This window comes from Micropterus dolomieu, linkage group LG18 (assembly GCF_021292245.1).
Source record: "Micropterus dolomieu isolate WLL.071019.BEF.003 ecotype Adirondacks linkage group LG18, ASM2129224v1, whole genome shotgun sequence".
NCBI classification, from domain to species: Eukaryota; Metazoa; Chordata; class Actinopteri; order Centrarchiformes; family Centrarchidae; genus Micropterus; species Micropterus dolomieu.
In genome coordinates this window covers 20325944-20350996 of record NC_060167.1, presented here as the reverse complement: position 1 = coordinate 20350996, position 25053 = coordinate 20325944, and the positions used below count along the sequence as shown (strand labels likewise).

General features: G+C 41.5%; 1 protein-coding gene across 6 annotated transcripts in view; it reads right to left on the bottom strand.

The window, feature by feature from the left end:
- The window catches only part of erc2 (ELKS/RAB6-interacting/CAST family member 2), a 39307-nt gene that overhangs the window by 4177 nt on the left and 10077 nt on the right, over positions 1-25053 (bottom strand). For 2 of the 6 annotated variants that reach the window (XM_046028760.1, XM_046028761.1), the window contains exons 3-16: positions 19392-19826; positions 19169-19243; positions 16562-16717; positions 15262-15429; positions 14150-14317; positions 13075-13212; positions 12233-12373; positions 11887-12027; positions 7982-8184; positions 4136-4259; positions 3680-3840; positions 2901-3048; positions 1027-1674; positions 484-580 (exon numbers count right to left, since the gene is read on the bottom strand). In XM_046028760.1, the coding sequence (XP_045884716.1) occupies positions 491-580; positions 1027-1674; positions 2901-3048; positions 3680-3840; positions 4136-4259; positions 7982-8184; positions 11887-12027; positions 12233-12373; positions 13075-13212; positions 14150-14317; positions 15262-15429; positions 16562-16717; positions 19169-19243; positions 19392-19826 (2796 nt within the window). In that variant the 3' untranslated portion in view covers positions 484-490. Of the gene's footprint in view, positions 1-120; positions 304-428; positions 581-1026; positions 1675-2900; positions 3049-3679; positions 3841-4135; positions 4260-7981; positions 8185-11886; positions 12028-12232; positions 12374-13074; positions 13213-14149; positions 14318-15261; positions 15430-16561; positions 16718-19168; positions 19244-19391; positions 19827-25053 lie in introns of those variants that run through there. The other 4 variants (XR_006821557.1, XR_006821558.1, XM_046028764.1 and 1 more) reach the window with 4 other exon arrangements.

The window sequence follows — 25053 nt, the reverse complement described above, 5'->3', positions numbered from 1 at the left end:
CCAAGCAATGTTGTTGTTTAAGGGTCAGGCATATTTGTTTGTTTTTGTTTTTTTTTCAAAATGTGAATGCATTACGCTTTTGTAATTATGTGTGCCCTAATGTGAAATGTGTGAAATTACCTGCTCAGCTGTCAGTCCCCCCGCATGACCTGCGCACCTGTGTGCCCCCTCCTCTTCGCCCGGAAAATAAACAAAGGTCCCATTTCTGAGTGTTTGTTGATTGAGTGGAGGTAATAAATGTTTGGTCGGGTAGTGTTTCAACATCATGGAATGGCTGTGCTCCTCCACTAGTGACTGAATCATCTGATTGTGAGAGATGACAAAATATAAATGTCCAGACGTCATGCAGCTGTTTCGTTTGTTACAGAATATAGCAGACGCTGCAGGCGGAGAGGAAATCGAGTGGGAAAGTTTTAAATATATCTCACCCCTCAAAACAAATTAGAGCTTTGGTTGTCACAGCATGGATTACGCCCAGATGCCCTCGTCATCATCCTGTTGTTACAGGCCAACAGTAGCGATATGCATGAAGGGAAGAAAGTAGACAGAAACTGGAGTAAGTGCTGATCAACAGAGGCCACTGGAACAGCAGGCAGTGTCATAGGAAAATAAGCACATTTAAAAGTCAGCATCAAATAATTTATTAACGTGCTAAGTATTTACTTTGTGAGGATTTGCAGGATCACATGAGAAAGTTTTCTACCAAAGTTTTTCCATGTGGGTTCCATGGTACCCTGGTGTCCCTTATGGACGGGGCCAACGGTGCCACAAGATTTGTTTACTTTTTTTTTTTTTTAACCACATAAACACTAAGTTGACCTTTTCATTTGTTTTGAAAAATGTCAACACTCTGAGCAAGACATGAGAGCAAGAGAAATGCTGATTCTCAATAACGTCTGAGACGACCAAACCCTTACCGACCAGAATATCTAAAATTAGACTTTACAATGAAAGCATGGATTTTCATTATAGGGAAAGTAAGCTGGTATGAACCAAAATAAAACAATGACATGGGAGACATCTAACCTGGTCCTGGGTGGGGCGGTGACCAGCATGTGGGGGTCCTCGGGCCGGTCCGCCACGATGATGGGGTGACGGGTGACGTGGATGCTGCCCGTGGTGCGGGTGTTGTGGGTGCTGAGGGTGCTGAGGGTGTTGTGGATGCTGAGGGTGCTGAGGGTGTTGTGGGTGCTGAGGGTGCTGAGGATGCTGGGGATGTGGATGTTGGGGGTGAGGTCCTTGTTGGGGAGGGCCGTGTGGGTGCTGAGGGTGAGGGTGCTGCGGAGGGGGGTGTCCATGTGGGTGTTGTGGAGGATGCTGTGGGTGCTGTTGGTGAGGGTGTTGGGGCTGCGGTGGGCGTGGGTGCTGTTGGTGCTGGGGAGGCGGCTGGGGGTGCTGAGGGTGCTGCTGGGGGTGCTGCTGGTGAGGAGGATGAGGGTACTGGGGTTGTGACTGCTGCGGGTGTGGGTGTTGTGGGGGAGCCTGTGGGTGCTGTGGGTGTTGCGGATGCAGGGCGTGTGGATATGGAGTCTGCTGGGCATGGGGAGCGTGGGGGTACTGGGGCTGCGGCTGAGGCTGAGCGTGTGGGGGCTGAGGCTGGGGGTGGTGAGGACCGTGTGGATGATATTGCTCATCTTCGTAGTTGTCGGCTATCAGCTTCATTCTGCTTTGTGTCTGTAGAAAGAGGAAACCGGTTATGTGTGTGATGATCTGCAGCTGTTAAAAAGAATATTATTCCCTCATAATGAGTACATATAATGTGTTTCTGATGGAACAAAGCACATATTGTCAGCATTTATGGGTGGACATAAAAACAGGAACACCTTACAATGTAATACAATCCAGCACAAAAACCATTCAACCAACACCGAGAATTATTCTGTTCCTTTTTTTTTTTCAGACTCAAAGCTGTGTCAGTCGCTGATTCATCTTTGCAGTCATTTTTAAGGTCATTGTAATTTTGTTAAGAATAGGTTTGGAACAAGTTCAAAATTTTGATAACTACGATAATTCTCTGTCTTGCCAAGTTAGATTAGAACACTGATACCACTCATACATCTGTACATTGAAGCTATGTTTCTCTATCTTAGCTTAGCATAATGACTGGGAACAGGGGCTTTGTCTTAAGGTAACAAAATCTACCTCCAAGCACTTTATATCAGTACAAAGACAAAGCTGTGAAAATAATTTTGTGGCTTAAGGGCAGTTACATGCTGGGAGTACTTCTGGGCTGGGTGCGGTGGCTTCCTGGAATCTCCATTGTTTGCCTGGGGTTTCCAGTTATTCCAGTCTTTATGCTAAGATAATTTAACTCTCCTAGCTTTACCTTCATATTTATGCCATACTGTCGCTGCCAAAATTACTGGTGTATAATTTATGGCAGAGCTACACCTGAGACTTTGATTCACGTGACACAAGCAAAAAAAAATAAGACTTGAGACTTCACTTGGACTTGAAGACCTGACATGACTTGAGGCTTGAAAGCAAAAACATTTAAGACTCAGTTTTGGACCTGGTAAACACACCTTAAATATTACATTATAGACCTATGCACTGAATGGATTTGTACTCAGCTATGCAAATGAACACAGCTTTGACAGGATAACATCAAAGCTGAAATGAAATGTCATGTCAGTGGCCAGAAACGAGTTGCAATTGACTTGCAATTTGCTAATGAAAACCTGTAATTTGACCTGGACCTGTTTAGAATGACTCCAGACTTGACTTTCCCGAAAAGACGGCTTTGACTAAAAACGTGACTTTAGATTTGAGAAAAGCGCCAAAACAGAACTAGCAAAGAGCAAGTTGCCTAGTGCAGCTATATTTTTCATTTTGGCTTGCCTTGGCAACCAGCTACAGTGCAGACAGAATATCTCTTGACATTGTGATGCAGTACTAACATGTTGTTTGAGCTGGTGCATCAGTTTGTCCCGCTCCCTCTTGAGGGACAGCACCTCATCCTGGGTCTTCTTTTTATTGGAGGCAGACAGTTCCAGCAGTGCAATATTAGCATCTTTCTCACTGATGGCTGCCAGCAGAGCTTGTTGCCTGAAGAAGAAAAACAAAATGGTGGCATCAGCACTTATATTCTATAAAAATGGAAAGAACCTCAAATAAATGGTTTACAGGTAATCCATTACATGAAGATCCTTTAAGTAAAAAACTGTAATTTCATTTAACTGCATCAATGTCAAATACTGTTTAAGTGCAAGTAAAACTACTTATGGCAGGGATCCAGCTTCAGGAGCCAGATGATGATCAATGACACAAGTCAAGTCACTCACAAATCAGATTGCTTTGTTCTCCTCTAAACCACTTTCACTTCCTCTAAAGGATGGCATAAAATTAGCCTCACGACTCAGACTACATTTGTCATGCTCACCTCTCACTATGAGATTTAAAGGCATAGTTCCACATTTTGAGAAATACACTTTCTTCTCAAGAGTTAGATTGATACCACTCTCATGTCTGAGGGTTATGTGTAAGTGCGGGACTATTTCTTGGCCAGGCATAGTTACTTGCTGGAGTCTCTGCAACCTGAGGGTGATGACAAGACTCGAGGAAGTTACTGCAAAAAAGGTTTCCCAAAGTGTCTAACTATTTCTTAAAGTCTGTAAAAGTGAAATTGTGGGCTGTCTTTGTGAGGTTGTGAGACATCAAATGTCGTGATGGCACTAACTTCATCTCGAGGATCTCCTCCAGCTGTTTCCTGCGCTCTTGTCTCATGTTGGTGAGGTGGCTGTCTCTCTCCTGCAGTGACTGCTGTGTGGAAGAGAGACGCTGCTTGGTAGAATCCAGCTCCTGCCTGGTCCTTTCCAGCGTGCTCATCAGCTCCTCCAACTATTAGACAACAGGCATTATGTGGGAACACACACCAAATAAGACACAAGCACAGACAGGTAGACCCATGTTTCATTTGTAAAGTATTAAACCATGTATCATCACTCCAAAAACTGTAGTCTAATACAGTCTTGCAATAAATCCTACCTTCATGAAAGTGATAATGTTCAGCTCTTGTGGTTGTGTTTCTGTTTTTAGACTACCCTCACTGATAAACTGGGGTGGACAAAATAATTGAAACACAATAGGTACTGCAACTGGCAACTGAGTGGATTCCTTAAGAGCAAATGTGCACCTTTATGTGGTGACCACTATCCATGGAGCTGTCCTTGCGAGGGTCTTGTCCTAAGCCTTTCTTGTCCCCTTGTGGTCCCAGTTTGATGTTTGGACCCTTCTTAGTCTGGTCTTTGCCTCCTTGTCTGTAAAACAACAAAAATTTAAGAGCATTTCCGTGTCAATTTTATGAATCCCATTCTATTGTTACTGCACCATCTGTCTAAATGCAAAATACATTCTTGAGACAACACTGTACAGTACATAGATGTGTTAGTAGAGTACAATATATACCCATATACCACAACACAAACAATGGACAATCATGTCAGGTGCATTTTGAATTAATCTAGTTTCAAAATGATAGGAATCATGACATCACCAGGATAGCAATAAAGACATGAGCATCACAGATGAATTGATAGATTCATATTAACATGACATGACTCACAGGTTAATGCACCAGAGTTAGTATGGATATAGGTAGATTTGGGTGCACAATCTGGGGAGGGACATTACTTACATGGGAGCTAGACTGCAGATGGGGAAAGGAAAAGGTAGAAGAGAAGGGGATGACGGGACAAGTGGAGGAGACATTGGAAGCAGGAGAGGAGAGTACACAAAGGAGAAAGTAAAAAAAAAGACATTAGAATCAGAACATAACAAAGCAACCACAAAAAAAAACAATATAGAGGACCCAGAGGAGAGCACATTGTGTTCACTGTCGAACAACATGGGAGATTACAAAGGTGCCTGTGACAGTCGCTGCTCTGCAGCCTGACACAGCTAATGCAGGATGGAACCATGTGCATCAGCTGCCAAGCCTGGGAGTGGCCGACATGCAGTCAGACAGGCAAAAATCAGCCGGGCAAAAGAAGAGGGGAGGAGGACAGGTCTGAGTGCCGAGCAAAAGGAGGGGTTTGACCAAGAGAAGGAGTGCGCTGTGACAGAATCAGTTATGGATGCAGGGTTGGTCAGACAAAAGAGACCCGACTGAACTGACACAATTCAGGAAACAGGGCTCCGTCCAGAATCTGCCTACTACAGCACTTCACTTACTGAGCGCTTGCAGACCTGGAGCTCAGCAGCTATAATCATGCAGGCCACTAGGCTGATCATTTCCCTTAGTATCTGGTAGATCAAGGCAGGGAGGGTTGGGGCAGGTTGGGAGGGATTGCGAGGAAGGTGGGCACCGGGAAAGATCACTGGAAAGAGAGGGGCTGTCGGGTGGTGTTACTAGGATGATCTGAAGGTGAGCTGACAGTTAAAGAGGGGGAGGATGGCGTAGGGTGAGGTGGACAGATGGGTGGATGGAATGAGCAGGGGAAGCGTGCTCACGGCAGGAGGAGGCCTCAGCTCTAAAAACAGGAACTTCATATAACAAACAGCCAAAACCACAAAAAGACACAACAAAGTGTGTGTGTGTGTGTGTGTGTGTGTGTGTGTGTTGGGGGGGGGGGTTGTGTCTGCATTGGTGTGCATATATACATATTTCAAATTAGGACACTAAAGGACAAAAAGTACAGCACAGTCAAATAAAATGGATGAAACAAGCAATATCAGTTGGGAAAATCACACCAAGTTCTACATACTCTTTTCTACAGACTGCTATTAATACAGCATATAGTGTAGTATTTACAGTATTACTTAGTAGTAGATATCTGTATACAAGTGCAAATTTTGACAGGGGTTTACAACTGTGAAAATATGAAAATTTAAATTGTGAAATTTGGTTGCTAGTTTGCTGAATCCTTGGTGTGATTGGCTTTACTGGGTGACTTTACCATGCATCATTACAGAAACATGCCACAACAGAAAGCCCAGTATGAAGTGACTTCTGTTGCTCAGGGAATAGCTCAGAATATATGACCGTCTGGATATATATTGCAAAATGATGATCTGAGGTTTTGTACTTGTGAGCTGACTGAGGTACAAACCTCAAACTTTAATGTTTGAACTTCAAATTGACTTTCATTGTTACATACAGTGTTTGACTCACATTTAATCATACTGCTTGCAATTTGTAATTGTGATGCGATTTGTCATATGACAAAATCTTTGTTGACATTATAATTACCCATTCTGTCATCAGTGCAGAGATATGCCACATGCAGTTTGAAAAAATAACCATGCAGCATTAACTCTCTCACAAACACACTCTTACACAGACGGATACAAAAACCATCCATGGCATATACAGTTAACCACTAGGCAAACACATGCTATAAAAATAAAAACAAACCAGGGATCTTTGTATCATGTGCATGGGTACAGCAATAACACCGCGGACTAAAAGCAGAGCCCGTCTGATACAAAGATCTGTGCATCCTTTAGACAGCAGGCAGACCCAGGCACACAGGCACACAGGTGAAACCAGATGTAGTTGCAGCAGTTGCAGTCGGAGACTTTAACCACGCAGCCGAGCTGAAGTGCCAGGGCAGAGCACTCACTTTCCCAGGAAATCCCACACCATGCCCCCTATCTGCTGGGGAGCAGCGGACACAGAAGGGAGCGGGTCAGGGGGAGCTCTGCCACCGGGACGAGGGGTGGGGCGAGGGGCAGAGGGAGGGGGGCTGGTGTCAGGGGGGCACAACAGAGAAAGAATTGCATGGGAGATGGAAAAAAGAGAGGTTCAAGACCAATGGTTAAGGTAATCAATGGCAGAGGGTGAAGACAGAGACAGGTGGGTGTGAAACAGAAGACAGAAAGAGGAACGGGACAGAAAAAAGTGGGTAAAGATGGCAAAAAAAGGAGAAGAACACTCAATTAATCAAATACTACTAACAAATTAGCATGACACCGAAATGAAATGACTGCTGTCACTAGCTGGGAAGGAAAAATAAAACTGGTTTTATACTAAGCGGAGGAACTTGGACTCTATAAGTGGCAGGGGAGAAGGGCTGTCAATGGCAGACAGCGCTCATGTGTGGTCCTCATGCCGTCTCATCAGTTTAAATTCCTGTCCAGGTGAATGAAGATGGTCTCCTCCATCAGCCGGACCAAAGCCAAAAAGCTGCTTCCAGTGCAGCGACTCTGGACCACGTACCACACTGAGAGGTGAGCCAAGAGCTGATGAGGCACCAGCTTTATTTATGTGGTCCATTAACAGAAATTAGATTGACCTCTTCCATTAAGGGGGTGACTGAGCGCCACTTTGTGCTCTAAAATCACATCTGACATAGTGTCACAACTTTTACATAGAGCCTTCTGGTGTATCTCAACATGCAGCTGCGCCTCCATCGAGAGGTGCATTTCTGAGTGTATTATTCAAGACCATGACTGTGCAGTACAGTGTGCTGACTCACACTCGTGATGTCACACTTGTACATAAAAAGGGGAAAATGGAGGCACATGTATACAAAAGCACACGGAAGCTCAGAAGTATTATAATAACACTCAAGGGTGAGTTTACCCAAATTACAAAATACCACATTTTGTCTGGAGGTAAATGGTATTATTTTGATGATGCTCACAGAAAGGCAGAAACCTCAGATACCACAACAACAGCAGATGAAACCAAAACTGTCTGTATGGCCACTGCACACAACGCAGCAGTGAGAAAAAAAGTATTTATTTTTTGGTCAGGAGCTGAGAGGGGTTGGTTTAGGGATACAGAAAAAAACAATAAACAGAGTGATAACTGCAGCTCTTCCTCCTATCAAGTTTGAATGCACTTATTGTAAGTTGCTTTGGACAAACGAGCTTGCCAAATTATTGTAATGTAAAAATGTGATAAATTAGCTAAAATACTTATTTCTATGTTACTACGACAATAGTAGAGAATTTAGTGTTAAGAGGAAAGGGCGGGATTACATCAAAATACCGAAGGTTAAGATGGCCCCTAACTTGTCTAGACAGTCATAATTACCTTTCCAACTCGGCGATCTTCTTGTCCTTGTCATTCTTTTCCGTCTCCACCTCTCGCAGGATGTCTAGGAGTCTCTCCACCTCCGTCTGAGCCTTGTTGGCCTCGTCCTTGTAGTAGCTCACCTCCTTCTCGAGCAGCTTTACTCGGTCCACGTAGTCCGGGTTCCCTCTGGAGCCGGAATGCTGCTCCACCTCGTGGGCCTTCTGCGTCCGCGTGCCAGGGAAAGACAACATGCACACATGCACACACCCGAAGACACACTCAGTTAACATTATAATGTTGACACAACCATGCGGTTACAGCACAGGATTTTTTACTGCCAATGGAAGAGAGATACATACAGTATACTGCAGTCCATCAGTGTCTTATATTAACTACTCCCCTTGCTCGCTCTCATTCTGAATGAATGAATAAAGAGTAAAATGTTGTGGACAAGGGCATCATTACTGGTGCTGGCTCATTAGCTTTAACAGAGCTATAATTTAGCTCCATTTAACAGCCCTCTGAGACTCCCAGTCACTTTGCACACTTGGCGAGTATGCAGAATACAGGACTGTGGATGTGTGTGTTTGTGTGTCTTGTGTTTGTACAGCACTTTAAAAAGCAAAAAAAAAAAAAAAAAAGTAACAAATCAGTGGTAGTAAAATGCAAAAATCATGATTTTGTCTCATAAGTTATCTATCGCCATCATTGCAACAGTAACTCTCCATGAAGAACATTACAGTGGTATACATAACCCGCGAGACAATATGCAGCCACACATGTCAACACAGGTCGCAGAAGTGCAAGAGTTATACAGAGCCAGAGAGCATCCACCAAAACACTGCAGTGATCTCCAACCACAGCGGACACCTTAGCTAACCGCACCACACCGAGACGAAAGAAAAGCGTGGCAACACAGTGACAACATGCAACAAGGTCGACCATGACATGCAAACCCAACGAAGCTGCACAGTCTTTGTGATTGTCAGTCAAAAGAACGGAAAAACAGAAGCAACAGGGACCAAGTAAATCTGTTGGCTAACATTAAGTTTCATATTTTAAGCATGAGGAGCGACGTTAGGATTTAACTTTTAGGGGGATTTTTTCTCTGATTCAAATTGTAAAATATGTATATAAAGTCATTTTAGATCCACTTATCAACGTAAGTCAAGTATACTGAAAATACTCTGTCAAGAACTTTATTGAACAAATTAGGCTCTATACAGTCCGTGCATTTAAATGTGGATTTTGATATGAGCATTATGCTAAAGATGGGATTATTGATGCGTTCAAGGGTTGTAGGAACTCCACTTTATGATTGCTTTTGTATTTCAGTAATGGTATTGTCCTGATTGCTTTCTGTATAGATTTATCCTCTGTTATGTAAGATTTATTTTAACTTAGCTTAGCTCAACTTGTTTTACACCTGCAATTTTACTAAGCCCCACATGAAAAGTTTTCAGTGATTGGAGTGAGAAAATGTTGGCATCAGCCATATAAAACTATATTGGTGCATTCCTCCAAACAATTTCAAGCTTGACTTGGACATTTACTGTGATCCTAAAATACACAGAATTTGACTCTGTAAAAGACCAAAAAAAAAAATCCTGCATTATTTCTTTGTCATCTTTAAACACAATTCAGTAACAAATGGGAAAAAGTTCAGTTTCACAGTTCATTCCAGGGCTGTAGGTGTCAAAAGATATGAGGAAACTGGAAGTTAACCACAGGTCATGTCCTTTGACTTCCATTACATACAGCATCTGAGTAGCCTTTGTGAAAAGACTGATGCTTATTATGCATATGCATTAAGAACTACAATTGTGGGCTGAATTTCTAATGTGTACAAAACACAGGTGTGAACTCTAGGATATCCTGTTCACAAATATTTACCCTGATAAAAGTGTAGTGACCGAAAACGTAGCCATAACTCTAAATTCTTGCATTGGAAATATTAGTTATACAAATGTATTACAGATAAACAAACTACAGAGCCACGATTAAATAAGTTACGAATAACTAGATATACTGTATAATTTTAACTGACAAAATAAAGCGAACTTTACATATTGTGTATGTAGCACTAGTTTCACCACATGTGTCACAAACACAAACAGTTGCAGAATGAGTACTTTGCACAGGACTCAGTGCAGTATAAAGCTCCTTATTGTACAGTGCAATGATCAACATGCAGCTGGGTAGGTCTGTGGGTGAAAGCAGAACCTGTGCTCGGGGGCTGGCATGATCACCATCTAGCATGTGTCAAAGAATTTATCAGTGTCCTCATGCTTTCAATATGTGCCTCAGATCGCTGAAGAGAGGGACTTACAGGATTGTTCATGTGACTGAATAGCTGCTCAGCTTGCTACATTGCAAACGGAGGGGTTGAGGGAGGGAGTGGGGTGGGGTGGAGGGGAACCCAGGAGAGTAAGTGTTAGGATTTAGTTTGAGGAGAGAACAGCAGGATCAGACATGTTACAGTACATGTTTGACAGCAGTAACATAGTCTCAGTACAGCACATGTTGTTACAGGTTAAGGGCAACATATAACGGACAAATGCAGAGGAACAAACACGGGGACAGTCTGTGGATTATGGAGTAGGAGGAGACAGAGGGGGTATTTAATGGACTGTCTGCTGCCTTCAGCAGCCTAACAAAGCAGTGCAGCCCGTTACAGGAGAGAAAGCACGGCGATGGCCATTATCCTTATTAACTGTGTTTTATATGAGGCTCGTTCATGTTTTTGGTTTAGTCCGGATTCCACTGATCCTTACAGAAGTTAGCTTTTTTCAAACAAGGAATTACTTTAATGAACGATTACGATTTTTCATACATGAGCAGAGAAAAAAAAAACACTAAACCAGTGTTTAACCTAACTCATTCTAAGAATGAAAGGAATAATTCACTATTGTGAAGTTATAACTACTTAATAGACTATCTTCAAGCGGCCCCTGGATTCACAGTGAGCTAATTCTTTTCTTCACAGTGGGCACGCAGCTTTGGCTTTTTATCTACAGTTCAGTGCGATTAATGAGGGACATCTCTTCACTCAGGGCAGAGAAGCTCTTTACAGCCAAAGTCAAACCAGTTATCATAAAACTGTTTCACTACTGAACTAGGTCATTTTTATCCTGAACATCTTGAAATTATCTGTAGATTCCTCATCTGTATATATCCTTTTCATAACAACATTAAAATGTTCTCATGCTTGAAACACATGATTTCATAATACTTCCAATTTATTTTGTTTCTTTTCTATTTTATTTGTTTATTCTTCCTTTTCTACAGCCAAGTAGTTATATGGTATATGTTTTTTTTTGATGAGACTGAAAAGTTGAAAAATGTTGGTCACAATAAAAAAATAATATTACATGACTGTAAATTTCAGACTGAAAGTTAAATTATCACCTTAGAAACAGTCTTTGGTAAAACAATCACACCACAAGGGACATAACTGCGGTGCTTTCAATCCATGTACTTGTTAAAATATAGATTTCAGACGTCGATCAAGAGATACAATGCATCTTGTAGTACAAATGTAAATTTCTATGAACATACATGTGCTATGATACGCTGCTGTGGTATTGTGTTAGCTTTAACAAACTGAATTAAAAGTGTGGATTTTCCCTCTTCAACTACAACAACACTATTAATGACAGAGCTTTCAGTCCATTATAACAAAACAAATGGAAAATACAGCATACCTGTGTAGAGTACTACACAACTGTAGTGACTAGGGACAGTTTAAGAGTTGTAGTTTGACTGATATATGTAATATGTGAATTATTTCTTCCAAAATGGCTTTCTGAACTGTGATGACACTAAAATAAGGTGTAACTGCATATACAATATATAAATCTAGGATTAATAATATTTAACTCATTAAATCAAATATACACAGTTATTTTGACACACAAACCCACCTTCTGCAACTGCGTCTCCAACTTACTACACTCCTCTTTTTTCTGCTCGATGGCAATCTCCAGTGACTTGAGCTTTGAATCCTTCTTGAGGCCAGAGGATGCCAGGGATGAGGCGTGTTCCTTCAAATCGATGAGACTGGACTACAGGTGGGCAGACATTTAGCATAAGATCAAACTAGGACGTCTAACTAGGCTGCAGTGCCAGAGGAGGCAGCTTAATATCATATAAAGGCCTAATAAAATAAACATAAAGACGCAGCATGTGTACAATATGCACTTATGTAGACATAGCCCTACACCCTTGCACACAAAAGAGAATCTCTTTGCTCCGTGCATACTCACTGACCTCTTTGTCCGTTAATTCTATCTGCAGACTGTTGACCTTCTCCTTCAGATCCTTGTTTTCTTTCTTATAGGACTCTACTTCTTCCAGGCGTTCTCTGTCTTCCCTCTCCCTTTGGTCCTTTAAACGCTCAATAATCCTCTCCTAACACACAAAAACAAAATGAAAGAATTTACACTTAAGAATTAGGAGCCAGTTCAGGGGTTTAAAAAGTCTTCGCTCAGTGTTAGCAAGAAGACACATTTATAAGCACCCTAATCGTACTCACAGCGAAGTGTAAGAGTAAGCTTTAAGAGCAGCTCTCAAGTGGCACCTTTAAGTTGTAAGAAGTGTCATAAACAAAAAGCTTAAGTTTACGAGGAGTAAAAGTGAAGGATTATTACTTTTGTCTTTGACCACTATACAAGTGAGAAGCTACCGCCAGCAGCTGGCTAACGTAGCTAAGCATTCAGCTAACCTGTTTCTGTCCAAAGGTTAAAAAAAAGTCCACATGCCAGCACCTCCAAAGCTCACAAATTAACATGTTATATCTGTTTTTTTTAATGCGTACAAAAACTAAAATTATGTCGAGAATTCCTCAGAACAGAAGAAGCCCCTCAGATGAAAGGTGAAACGTCTTTGAGAATCTTCAACCTAGTCCAGTTGCTAGTTGCTGTTGGTTGCCTGGCTGCTTTTTAAATTCAAATTTCAGCGGGTTGATGAATACACAGGCCCTGAAATCAAACCTAATTCATGTCAGTGCAACAGACTCATTAAAATGACCTCCCAAACAGGAAACATTAATTAGTTGTTCACAGCCCAACCGTGAACACTCATTGCATCCATCCTAATGCCATGTACCATACCTTCTCTGACAGTGCCTCCTCCAGGGTGGCCAGGGCAGTGTCTGTGTTACTGGAGTCTGTCTGCAGAGACTTGACCCTGTCCTTCAGGTTCCCCAGCTGCTTGTCTTTGTCCCGCAGCTGCTCCTGCAGGTTCTCAATCTGACAGAGGGAGGAGGAGACCAGGAGGATGGTCGTCAGAGCAGTATTTAAAGTTGGCGTAACGGCTAGACTTGGAGATTATGAAAGTCTTAAGATTAAAACCTGCTACTGACAACATTCATAGTTTGGAATGTGCTAGGGCTTTACAACGAAGCATTTTCCATTTCAGGAAGATCAAAAAGACTTTTAAGTGAGAAGAGAGTTTGAGAAGCAGAATAAAGAGTGGAATGAAATATAAATCAAGCTGCCATCAGTGAGCAAATAATGAGTGTGCATTAAGTAATAATATAAAAACTATTTAGAGAAAGTAGAATATGTGCGCTGATCTTATATATCATGTTATATGATTGACACAACAGAGGAACAAAACAAAAATAACAACATGGGAAGAAAACAATTATTTAGAAATCACAAAGAGAGAGATATAAGTTTACGGCTGAGGGAGAGGAGTTGTGATAGAACAAGAGAGGAGGGATAACAAGCAAAAGGGAATGGGCGAGCAGGCCAGGGTGAGAGAGGGAGTCACACTCTGTGAGTATTTATAGCACACACACTAGAGCCAGTGAGGCAGAAATATCTCCTTGCTTGTCTTTCTATGGACACTTTCCCCCTGAGAGCAACAGAGACTCTCACTCTTAATGCCACTCTGCTTTGTTGTTTTCACCAAGTGACTGGTTTAGACCAGGACATAAGAATCAGACAAAACAATCGGTTCCACTCATCGTTCATTTCAAATTTCATCTTGGGGGACACCTACATAGACCGCCGCCTATTCACCATAGATAGGTAACGAAGCAATAAGTCAGAGAGCAGTTAGTAAATGGTTTGGACATTTTTTACCACATTTACCTCAGTTTGTATTCCCACCTTCTGGCTTTTAATCTCTTCTATCCCTTCATACGCCCTTTATATGGTAACATTTACTTCGGCTTCTCACCTTCTTCTGCAGGACATTGATCTTCCTTTCTTTGACCTCTAGCATGTCTTTCATGTCCCTGATTTCTCCGGCAAGAGTGCCCTTCTCTTCCGTCAGGTCCTGCAGCTGCTTGGTTTTCTTGTTCAGGAAGGACTCTTTCTCCTCCAGACGCAGACGCAGCGCATCCACCTGAAGCGTGACACAACCAAAAAACACCTTAGAGCAGAGGTTTTCAAAGTGGGAATCTGGCCTCAGAGAATGGGAGTGAAAAAAATATTACATTACTTGTCATTAGTTATCAAAGGGAGATCACATCCTTCACATCTGTGATTTGGTTAAAGAGATATAGTAGTTTTAAGGAATTTTACTGTCTTCCCCACTTTCCCAGAGTCAGAAACTAATAAATGCCTGAGGACAGACCTTTTTTTATGTATATGGTTTAGAACACAGTTATGTCAAACAGTAATATAAGGAAATTGTACAACATAATCATGATTCCATAAGCAGCCAGGAAACTAAGGGGAGGTGAGGGGGCACCTTTTTCCAAGCTTTGTCTGAGGGGAGACCCACAGTCCCAGAGTTTGAAAACCCCTGCCTTAGAAGTAGTCCACATACTGTAGAGAGCCTACTTACAATAAAAGAGCTTCATATAACGTGGTCTTGACCGTAATTGAGTAAAAAGCTTTATAGGAGTTATTAGACACACAAACTTCGCAACACATAAAACGATTATGGTTATGGCTTTAAAGTATTTTTCAGTCTTAACTTAATCTCTATGCAAATGCAGAAAAACACGAGTGCTGAGGGAGTATTTATTAGTGTGGTGGTGCTCTTCAGTTAGTGCATCAGAGTAACCGTAATGCTTCCACAGTTATTTATTTAGTAGTGCAGATTTTTATGTTTTTGATGTTTAGTTGACTAAATATTACTGTGTCTTTGGTGGTGCCCTGAGTCACAGTTCAGCTAGTTTAAAGTCCCAAAGTATATAAAGTGCTGGTATGATTTGCAGTGATAAGCCACAGGTCCGGGGCAAGCCTATTATTTGGCTCGGAGTATCAAGATGTTTTTGAGGCAGTGTGTTGTTAGGTTATTGTTACTGTTTGTGTACAAACAAATAAAGGGTTTTTCATTACCTCTGTTTGCAGGATGGCAGCACGTTGCTCCTTGGCAGTAAGAGACTCTTTGAGCACCTCGATATGCTGTTTGCAGTCTGAGTTCTGGTTGTTGAGGGTCTCTAGTTTTGTCTGGAGAGCCAGCAGCTCCGACTCCTTCTTTGACAGCTCCTGCTTCAGCTGGTCAATCTACAGACACGTGAACCAGACGACCATTTTGCCATTTTACAGAGGCAAATTTACATTTCTGTTAATACTATAAAATACTGTACATATCCACACTCCTTTATATTGAGACTTTTAGATTTGATTATTCCATTATATTTTCTACGTACCCACTTTCTATTATTATTTCTATTCCTTAATACCTTAATATGCAAAGTGAGCAATTGTAACAAAAGACTTTCCCTTCCAGGATCAATAAAGTATTTCTGATTCTGATTTCTGATTCTGAAGTCCAACCAATTGCATAAGCAATGTAATGTTTGTTGTAAGCAATGTGTGAGTGAGTGAGTGAGTGAGTATAAGAGATAAAGAACGAGAAATCTCTTTTTACTGAACAGTGAGCTAGTCAGTACATCTTTTGCACTATTTTCCTCAACTCACTTTTCTCTCATTAAAAATGCATTTGGGACTGACTCCCCTGCATTCATCATATATTATACATCAATTCTATTCATGATTGATGAAAAGAGGTCTAAAAATAGAATAACAAAACTGTGGCTGGTGTGCGCCTGGTCGACTAATATGAGGAGCGGTATGTAAACACAGAGTCAGCGCTCCGGAGAGACATATGAGCCCCAGAGAGCGGCAGACAGACACACACCTGGACACGATTACAGATTTCAGGTAGCTATGCTGGTGTCTTGACAGTGCAGCTGTAACTACTGACACACAGCAGCTAAAAACACAAGTTCTCACATAGTCATGGAGCGTGGGCTGATAGAAACACTTGTACACACAATGTACACCACAATTGTCTGTTGGCATGAGAATAATGAAGTAATTCACTTTTATATGTAATTAAGAAAGAAAATAATTTTATTATGCCACAGCATGCACTTGCTGATTTAGTCTTTTTTTGGTATTCTTGACACTGAGCTCTTCTCAAAAAAACAGCAGAGAAGCATCTCTCAGATATTTGCCAACAGGACACTTTGCTGATGAGACTAAAAGCTAAAGCAGGGACACTGCTTCATTTTGTATTCTCATCTGTGCACAGGTCTATATTTGCACCGAACAACTCAACTGTGTTTGTTTTTAAACCATATTTTCTATCTATTTTTTCTACAAGCACATGCATAGTGCAGACAGTATCTACCTTGGTCTTCATAAACTTAGAGTGGTTCTTGTAGACCTCCATCTGTTTGATCTCCTCCTCTCTGTCCTCTGTGTTCAGTAAGCCGTTCGCCTTCAGCATTTGGATCTCATCCTCTAGATCCCGAATGTTGCGCTCCAGTGAGGCAATTTTGGTGTCCTGCACAAAAACATGCAGAGGAGACACACCTCAAAACCCTGATTGGCATGTCCACAAGTTTCATGCTGCACATCAACCTGAGCTAGAGACACAAGTCCAGGACAGAGAGAGGAAACGAAAAGATAGAGAGAGGCTAAAAGACAGAGACAGTGAAAAAAAGAAAAAGATATAGCGAGACTGGAAGAAGCTCTTTGGTGTGGCTGAGAGCAGCTGCAGTATGTGTCGTTGAAATCAGAAGCATTCAGCTCCTCGCAGCCGCTCAGAGGATTAATCACCATTGGGAAATATTGAGCACACATCCAGCACAGACAGATCAACCAGGACCAGAGAGAAACATGCAGAGGGAAAGCAAGAAAAGTAGCAAGCCGTAGCTTTTGCCGTAGTTGCTTGCAGATCAATGCAGAATCCAGTCTCTGGACTGTGAGTGCAGCTTTAGCTTCACGGCTTTTTAAATAAATAATACAACGTCTTTAAGATTAGCCATGGTCCATCTCCCTCTCCAGCAGAGCATAGAGCAACCTTGTTCCTTCCTGTCTTTCTCTCTTTTTGTGTCTTTCTTTCATTCTTCCTAGTGGCTCTGAACTTATGAACTTGTGGCCGTTAGCAGGGTCAGCCACAGCCCACTGAGGGGGGCATGGGTAATCGTATCGTAATGAGGAATGATAGACTAGCCGAGCACTGCACATGTACATGCACTTGCCGTCGCATCTAACCTTAGTCTCCGAACATCAATGAGCTAACATTGCTGCAATAGATACAAGACGCCGTACCTTCAAAGGAGGGGAGGGGAGATTTTATTCCATCCACATGTAATCACTGGTACATCAACCTGGTCAGTAAATCTTGCTCTTTATCTCTCTTTACCTGCCTCTGTGTGTCTCTCCTCCTATCTATCTCCCTGCATACTGCCCTCTCACTGTCATAAACAACCACACCTGTTTCCATGGTAGCAGCAGGAAGGCTATATACTGTGCACTGTCTCTGGTGAGTGAGGAGGAGAGGGCGGGAAAGATGTAAGGGAGAGAGGGAGGGAGGATTATTCACGCTCCCATCAACATCAGCATCAACACAGCAGAGGGAGAGGGGAGACATGCAGGGTCTTCCGGCGAAGCACAGGAGGAGGAGGAGAAAGAGGAGGAGAAGGAGGAGGAGAGGGTGGGTCTTCCCCTGCTCTGTATGCAAATCGAGAGGATCCCAGAGCACAGATGTCACATGACCGCGCCGGGGGAGGCTGGGGCCTGCACAGCGCCGATCCAGCCAAATGAGAAGGGCTCTGTCAGCTCAGAGATGATGTCATGATTTATTTTGAGGAAGTGATGTCAGGCCTCTGCAGTGAGGCTGGTGGTGTCTACAGTGGTACAACGCTTGTTGTACAGTTCAGCCGTACAACAAGTCTTTATCTGAACAAACATTTTTACCCTTGGGACAGAATACTAGCATAATTGCACAACGAAGCTGTATTGGTTTTAAAGAATGGAATATGGATGTATGTAAAATGTAATTAGCTTGAGCTGAAAGCTAAAAGCATTCACACTCGAGGGTGCTGGGTGGGGTCTCTAAAACTGCAATGCAAGTCTATCGTCTTAAATCTTTTCTAATGTAATATGAATGTTTGTCCTAATATTTAAATATCCTTAAATTTACCCTGAAGCTTCAAAATTACATAAAATATCACATACATATTCTTTTCTTGCCTTGTTCTAGTGCTATTTCAATATTACAAAGATGCCATTTTAATGACCTGCACGACCAGGTTTCATCAAATAGAAAATTCTAAATACACTGGGCATCAAGTGATACGCATTTTGCTATAGTTGTACAGCATGGCTTATTTGGCCCCTTCTGAACCTTTGAATGAAAATATAAAAAATGTAAAAGTTTAAAACAAAGCTTAAAACAAATCTGCATAAGTGAAAGCTGAAATGATGGACCTGCGGTCTGTGACGTTTGCTGACAGTAAATGTTGTAGAGTGGAAATGAAGCATGCCATTTCTTGCCATGGCATAAAGTGTATGATTTGGTACGACCGGCCGCTGCACCTCTTCGGTGCCACGATGGATGAAATGTTGAACAGTGATATTGATTCTTGTTGATGTATACACAACTGCTTTGTGAGGAGATACACAGAGTGTATGTCTGTGTGGGAGACAGAGATAGAGGGATGTGTCTGCTATTGACTCAGCTGCTGATGCTCACAATAAAAACAAATGTAAGTGACTCAAAGGACAGATGAATTTAACATCTGGTTTTAAATAGACTATCCATGATTAGCTTGTTTGTTTAGAGTCATAGCTAGAGGAGCATTCATATGATAAATAATGAAATGAAAAATACTAGCTAATAGAAAAGAATAGAAAAAAAACCTACATATTAACTGAAGCCTTATTTTGAAGAATAATTGCAGCTGCATGTGGTTATGGTCAGGCTGTCTACTGTTAGTCAGAGTCTTACTTTCATTTCTATGATGGTCTGCAGGGCCTTGGTTTTGCTTGGATCCTGATGCAGCTGATTCCTTCTGTGCAGTTCCTTTAATAAAAGATACAACATTACATAACCAATACGCTACAATAAAAGCAGCAGAATAGAGCATATAGATTATGTGAGACTCAATACTGCCCTCTAGTGACAACAGATGATAAAAATAATTCAAATTCAACCCTGGTCATAAGAGTACCTCTCGCAGATGGATGTTCTCCTTCTCTTTTTGATCCAAAATGACCTCCAGGTGTCCAAGCTGGGCCTCTGCCTCAGCAATGCGCCTAGCTCTCTCCTGCTCTTCCTCCTCAGATGCCCTGCCCGGCCCCGGGGGCAGCCCTTTACTTTGCAGCATCTCTAGCAGTTTCTTAATGGACTCATCTCTGGCACCCAGTGTTTGTTTCTGGGTCTCAATCCTCAGCTCCATCTCCTCCAGGGTCTTTCTCAACAAAAACAGCTCCTTGGCCTGCCTGTCGTGTTCGGCCTGCAGCCGACGGAAGTTCTCCTCCGTCAGCTCGATGGTAGTGAAGTGCTCAGAAGCGGAGCGGTTACCGCTCTCCTGCTGCAGCAGGTGGTTCAGGTCTCGCTGCGTGCGCAGCTCGTCCTGCAGAGCCTGGATGGTCATCTGGAGATGCTGAAGTTCAGATCACACACACACAGACTCAACAATTATTTAAATTATTAAATTAAATTATTTTAAAAAAAAAGTTTTTCATTATAGCACCTACACATGACACAACCAAATATAAACACTTCTGAAATGCTGTTGCACACGGTTCTGTGGAAAAATGCAGGTCAAACATGTGGAACACACCGCTTACCTATCTTCAGAAGCACATAGACTATAAACTGATGCTGTCAAAAGACAGTATTTCTTTTTTTCTTTATTCTGGAACAAGAATCAAATTGGAGCTGTTTGGAATCACAGAAATAATCTAATATATGTCATATGTCATACATGTAATATTTACTGTACATACAAAGGCTTGAAATAAATCACAGCTGCCAGACCTTTTAATCTATTACTGTGCTGCAAAAGGTTGCTCTGTTTTTAGACAAGTGAGCAGAATTAATGAGGGTTGTTAACTTGCTAATCAAAGCAGAAGACCACCCTGATGCCTCCCTGCAGTGCAGCAGAGGTCTTTGCTCTCTGACACTCAGCCTGAGAGGCCTGGATACAAATACTGTGTTTGAAACCTCACAGTTGACATCCTGTTATAAGGAAAAGGTGATCTGCAAGCTAATTAAGTATTATGTTGAAAAGACTGTATGCTTATGATTAGATAAGATGTGTCCATTGGTGGACATGGACTATGGCCTGGTTATATGTTGAATAAAGGTGTGCTTATCTGTGACTATTTGTGTTTCCAGAATAAAATGAAATAAAAACACACACCTTAAAGCCTAATAGCTCATTGTGTGTAGGGGTGTTGATTCTGGGTTTAGGGGAACAACTTTAGGGCCGAGTTTCTGTCACAGATTGACTGAGGCTTTGAAATGTTCTTTTAGAAGATATCTCCAGAGAAAAATCAATCTACGTCCAGAAAATGGCCCAATCAGGATTTAGAGGAGAGAAAATGGATTCTTACACGGAAATAAAACCCATATTACAGGCAGGTACTACATACAGAGGGGTGGAGCACCAGACACATTTGGATTGACACAATTGCACAAGCTAATCACTCTTTATAGTTTTACAGTGTTTATAGGGGAACATATGAGGGTTCACAGGAAAAGGAGGCAGGCTGAACTGCTGGAAATAATACGCTTTCTTTTTAAAGTTCGTAGGAGAGGAAGTTGTAATGGTGCAAAGGGATCGCCAGGTGTCTGAAAATACACGGCACACTGAAGGTGACTCTATGTTGTGCACACAACATGTGGTGCAAACATAGGGACAAACCTTGGTTCTCCTGGCATCCAGCAGCTGCAGAGCATGGGCAGAATGAACAGAAAAAACAAATGTATGGTAAAACAGAGCATCAGAGCATGATGCAACAGAGACGGATGATCAACACAAACCAGCCAGAGATTTAAAATAGGAGCCACCCATCGGTGTGTCCAGCTGTCTGTTTATCAGCCTGCAGCAGCCTCAGTAAGAACATCGTATTCACATATACCTACAGAGAAATTATTACCTTTCTGGAAAGAGATGAAGATAAGGTTTAGATATGGCTATAAAAATGGTTCCAATAAGCCACCACAATTTTACATTTACTGATCTTAGATGTATGTAATATTGTTATTATTAGTAGTATTAGCATTCATATGAATAGTCATAACCTCCACAACCTTGCTGTATCAATAATATTTTTAGTAGTGTAGTAGTGATCAGATAATGATGGCATGAGGTGTTAAGAGATGTTGCATTTAAGTTCATTTATTGAGGAGCTGAAACATGAATCGGTCAATTAAGCCGATTAAGCCGATAAGATGATCGACAGACAGTAAAATACCTGGCAGATCATTAGGTGCAGCTCTGATTCATAACACAATAGGATTTAAAAAAGCAGCGTATTAATACTGAATCATAATTAAAGGACAAATACCAAAGTAAAAAACTGAATGTGTTTTTCATCCATCCAACATACCTTGTTGGGTCACTTCCTCAGTACAGAACAGACGGGACACTGTAAGCATGTTCTCTTCTCACCACCAGGGGGCAGTGTTTGTGTTAGCAGAAGCAGCCTGATCGCGGGACTGCTGCCATCCTCCACAGTTTTGGTCACACTGCCTTATGTGAGTCAGTGCCATTTGGTCCGGCAACAGAAAGTGTAGTCTACTCATGTACATGCACATGCTGCCACATGCTGACATTCCCACTGTCTTCACTAAGATATACAATGAACAATAAATAAAGGATCTGTACACTGTCCGAACCTTAAAACTAGATACTTTTTTAATAATAAGTTTCAATGCAACAGTTATTTTCTCATACATGTGGAATAGTCCTTAATAAAATAATGATATGTTAATAAACTAAATAAAAAGACATGTAATATAATATGCAATATAATATATGTAATCACATTTCACCAATCAAAATCCGAAATGACTGGTTCCTTCATGAGAGATGACCATGTAGCAACCCTGCTTGTACTAAATCTATTTAATGTGGAGCAGAGCGATATTCAAACCGTCAAACCGAAATCTTTTTAATCTCACCTGACACCACTCTCTCATCAGTAATCCCTTTCAATGCCCTGATCAATAACTTGCCGTCTTGGAACTAAACTGCAGGAGGCAGTCCAATGAAACCATTTACATAATTGCACTGTGGGTTAAAATGACTATATGCCGTATCCCCCCAGAGATACAGCAGAACTGTACCAGTTCCTGAGAGTCAGTCATGACTCAGCGGATATTGGCGTTGTGGTCACCCTGCCTCAAGAGGAGGCTTCTCTTTTGCTGCATATCCTGAAAATGAGCTTCCAGAGGTTTTACAGAATCAAGGAGAGACGTTGAGCTACAGTGCCCCCGCCCCTCCCTTTACTGACACCTGGGGCAGCCAGGGGTAACTGTGCTGTCAGAAATCCTTTGGTGCAGAAACACAAAATCTTTCTGAGAGCTACAATAGAAAAGGAGTCAGATTCACAGTCATTTTTCCCCCCTTTCTTAAAATGCCAAAAGCCACATCTGCTTACATGCAGGTTAATTACACTTGCAGAAGTACACTTTAGTTTTGATTTTTCACAGTGTTTCTTTTGTCACATGGGTAAAACTGTAAATTAAAAGTCTACAGCAATGCAACCATGTGAGGCTGTGCTCAGGCAGAGCAGTGCTTTCCGCCGATGTCAAGCAGGTATAATGTTTACCATGTTTGTAATCTGAGTTTAACATGTTAGCATGCTAATATTTTCAAGTTAGCACTAATCACAAAGCACAATTGAGGTAGGCAGGTATTTGGTCATAAACGCAAGTATTGGACAAACTCAAAATTTGAGATTGAGAATCCATCTAATAGTTCTTCAGACATTTGTCTTTAAACCATGTCAATCACTTGGTGGCGTTAAAGGGAAAGTCAGGGAATACCCAAAGTCAGTAGGATTCATCCTCTGGGAACCATGAATATCAGACTTTAATGGCAATTTATCCAGTAGACCTAGTTGTTGAGATATTATAGTCTGGACCTAAGTGCTGGAGGACAAACCAACCACCCAACATCCCTAGAGCCGCTACGCTAATGTAGCTAAAAATGTGCCGCGCAGTCAGACATGTAAACTGTTAAGTTCAGTTATTTTACCAGGTGGCACAGGCACAAGCTATATGTGCGGTATACTGCACTGTATATGTGTGTCTGTTAAAAGAGAGTGGGCGTTTGTATTTGACAGATGAACAGCTCCAAAGCGCTGAGTCAGAGCAGCCTACCACTCACTACATTCATAATCTCTGTGTTGTATGTCGTGATGGGTGACAATATACAATTACACCCACAGCCATGGCGGCAAACGTGGCATTTATTTATCTCCACTCAGCTAAAACAAAGGTAGACAGCTGCGCAAATGCAGAAATGTGAGAGCTGGGACAGCACCCAGGAGTTAAGTAACAATGAATTCTAAATACTGAAAGATATTTTCTTTATGGCACTTATGAGTTCACCCAGTGGGCAGAAGGTCATTTAATATCTTTTATTTGTATTGCTGTTTACCATCTGAAGAGTAGAGGACGCGCCTGTGCTGATATTAGCTCTCCTCATATAACAGAACACCCTGACCGTAATATTTGATCATTACTCAGCTTGATGAAGCCAAAGGTCGGCGCCTATCCTTAGGCTACTTTTAATTTACTGACACACACACACACAAACACACACACACACACACACACAGAGATAACTGATAACTACTGATAACATTGGCGATAATGATGAAGCTTATTCTAGTAGTAATATTATCAAGATATTAATAAAATAATAGATACAATGCATTGTACATGTACAGGACCTAGACACTTCAAAGTCTGTTTACAGGTCTTGGGGTGAACCACTGCATAGCTGGAAAAAGTTGTATAAAACCTTTTGTGGCTCCAGATGGACCTGCCTATAATCTAATACAATTCCTCAAGTGATGTCACTTGAGTCAGCGTTGGTTGGGGGTGAACTACCTCTGTCTCCAAACCAAACTGATGATGGTCAAGTTGCATTGTGGGTAATGTAGGCGCAGGTCAATGAAAAAGTATGTAGGGATGTAGGGAATAAAAAAAGAAATATGTTCTACTGCATTAATCTGACAATGCTAATTGCATAGCTGGTGGGATATAAACCTATATATCATAGCTATAAGAGGACAATACAGGCTGCACATGCACCAGTACATCTGAAAGGCTCTGGCCTACTTTGAAGTTAGCGTAGTTTCATCTACAGCAATGTCACCAGATGAATGCCTTTCAATTTACAAATCATTCTCACGCAAACTTTTAATTTATTTAGTTAATTTAGTTAGTTAATTTAGAATAATGTTTGGGGTAAACATCCTTTGAGCCAAGCAATATTTTTTCTGATTTGAGTTCATGAAAGCGTGTCACAGTGGGCATCCAAAAGATGGGACAGTGGAAAGTCATGTAAGCAGAAGAACAACAAGGACTATGATCCTTACGGAGTTGCTACATACATTTATGTGGCGTTCAATAAAGCAAACTTCAGCCAAGATAGACAGATACACAAAATACACTTAAGCCATAAGTAAGAAGTATACTGTTCTGCTCAGAGGACTTTTCCTTTTCTTTCACCATCTGTATCACCCTTGCGTATCTTGTCTACTTGTTACAAAAAACATCTTTGAGTTTTATCTTACAGCTTTTGAATTTAATGATTCTTTTTCCTATAAAATGTCAGAAGTGAAAAATAGCTTTGACATGTCGACATG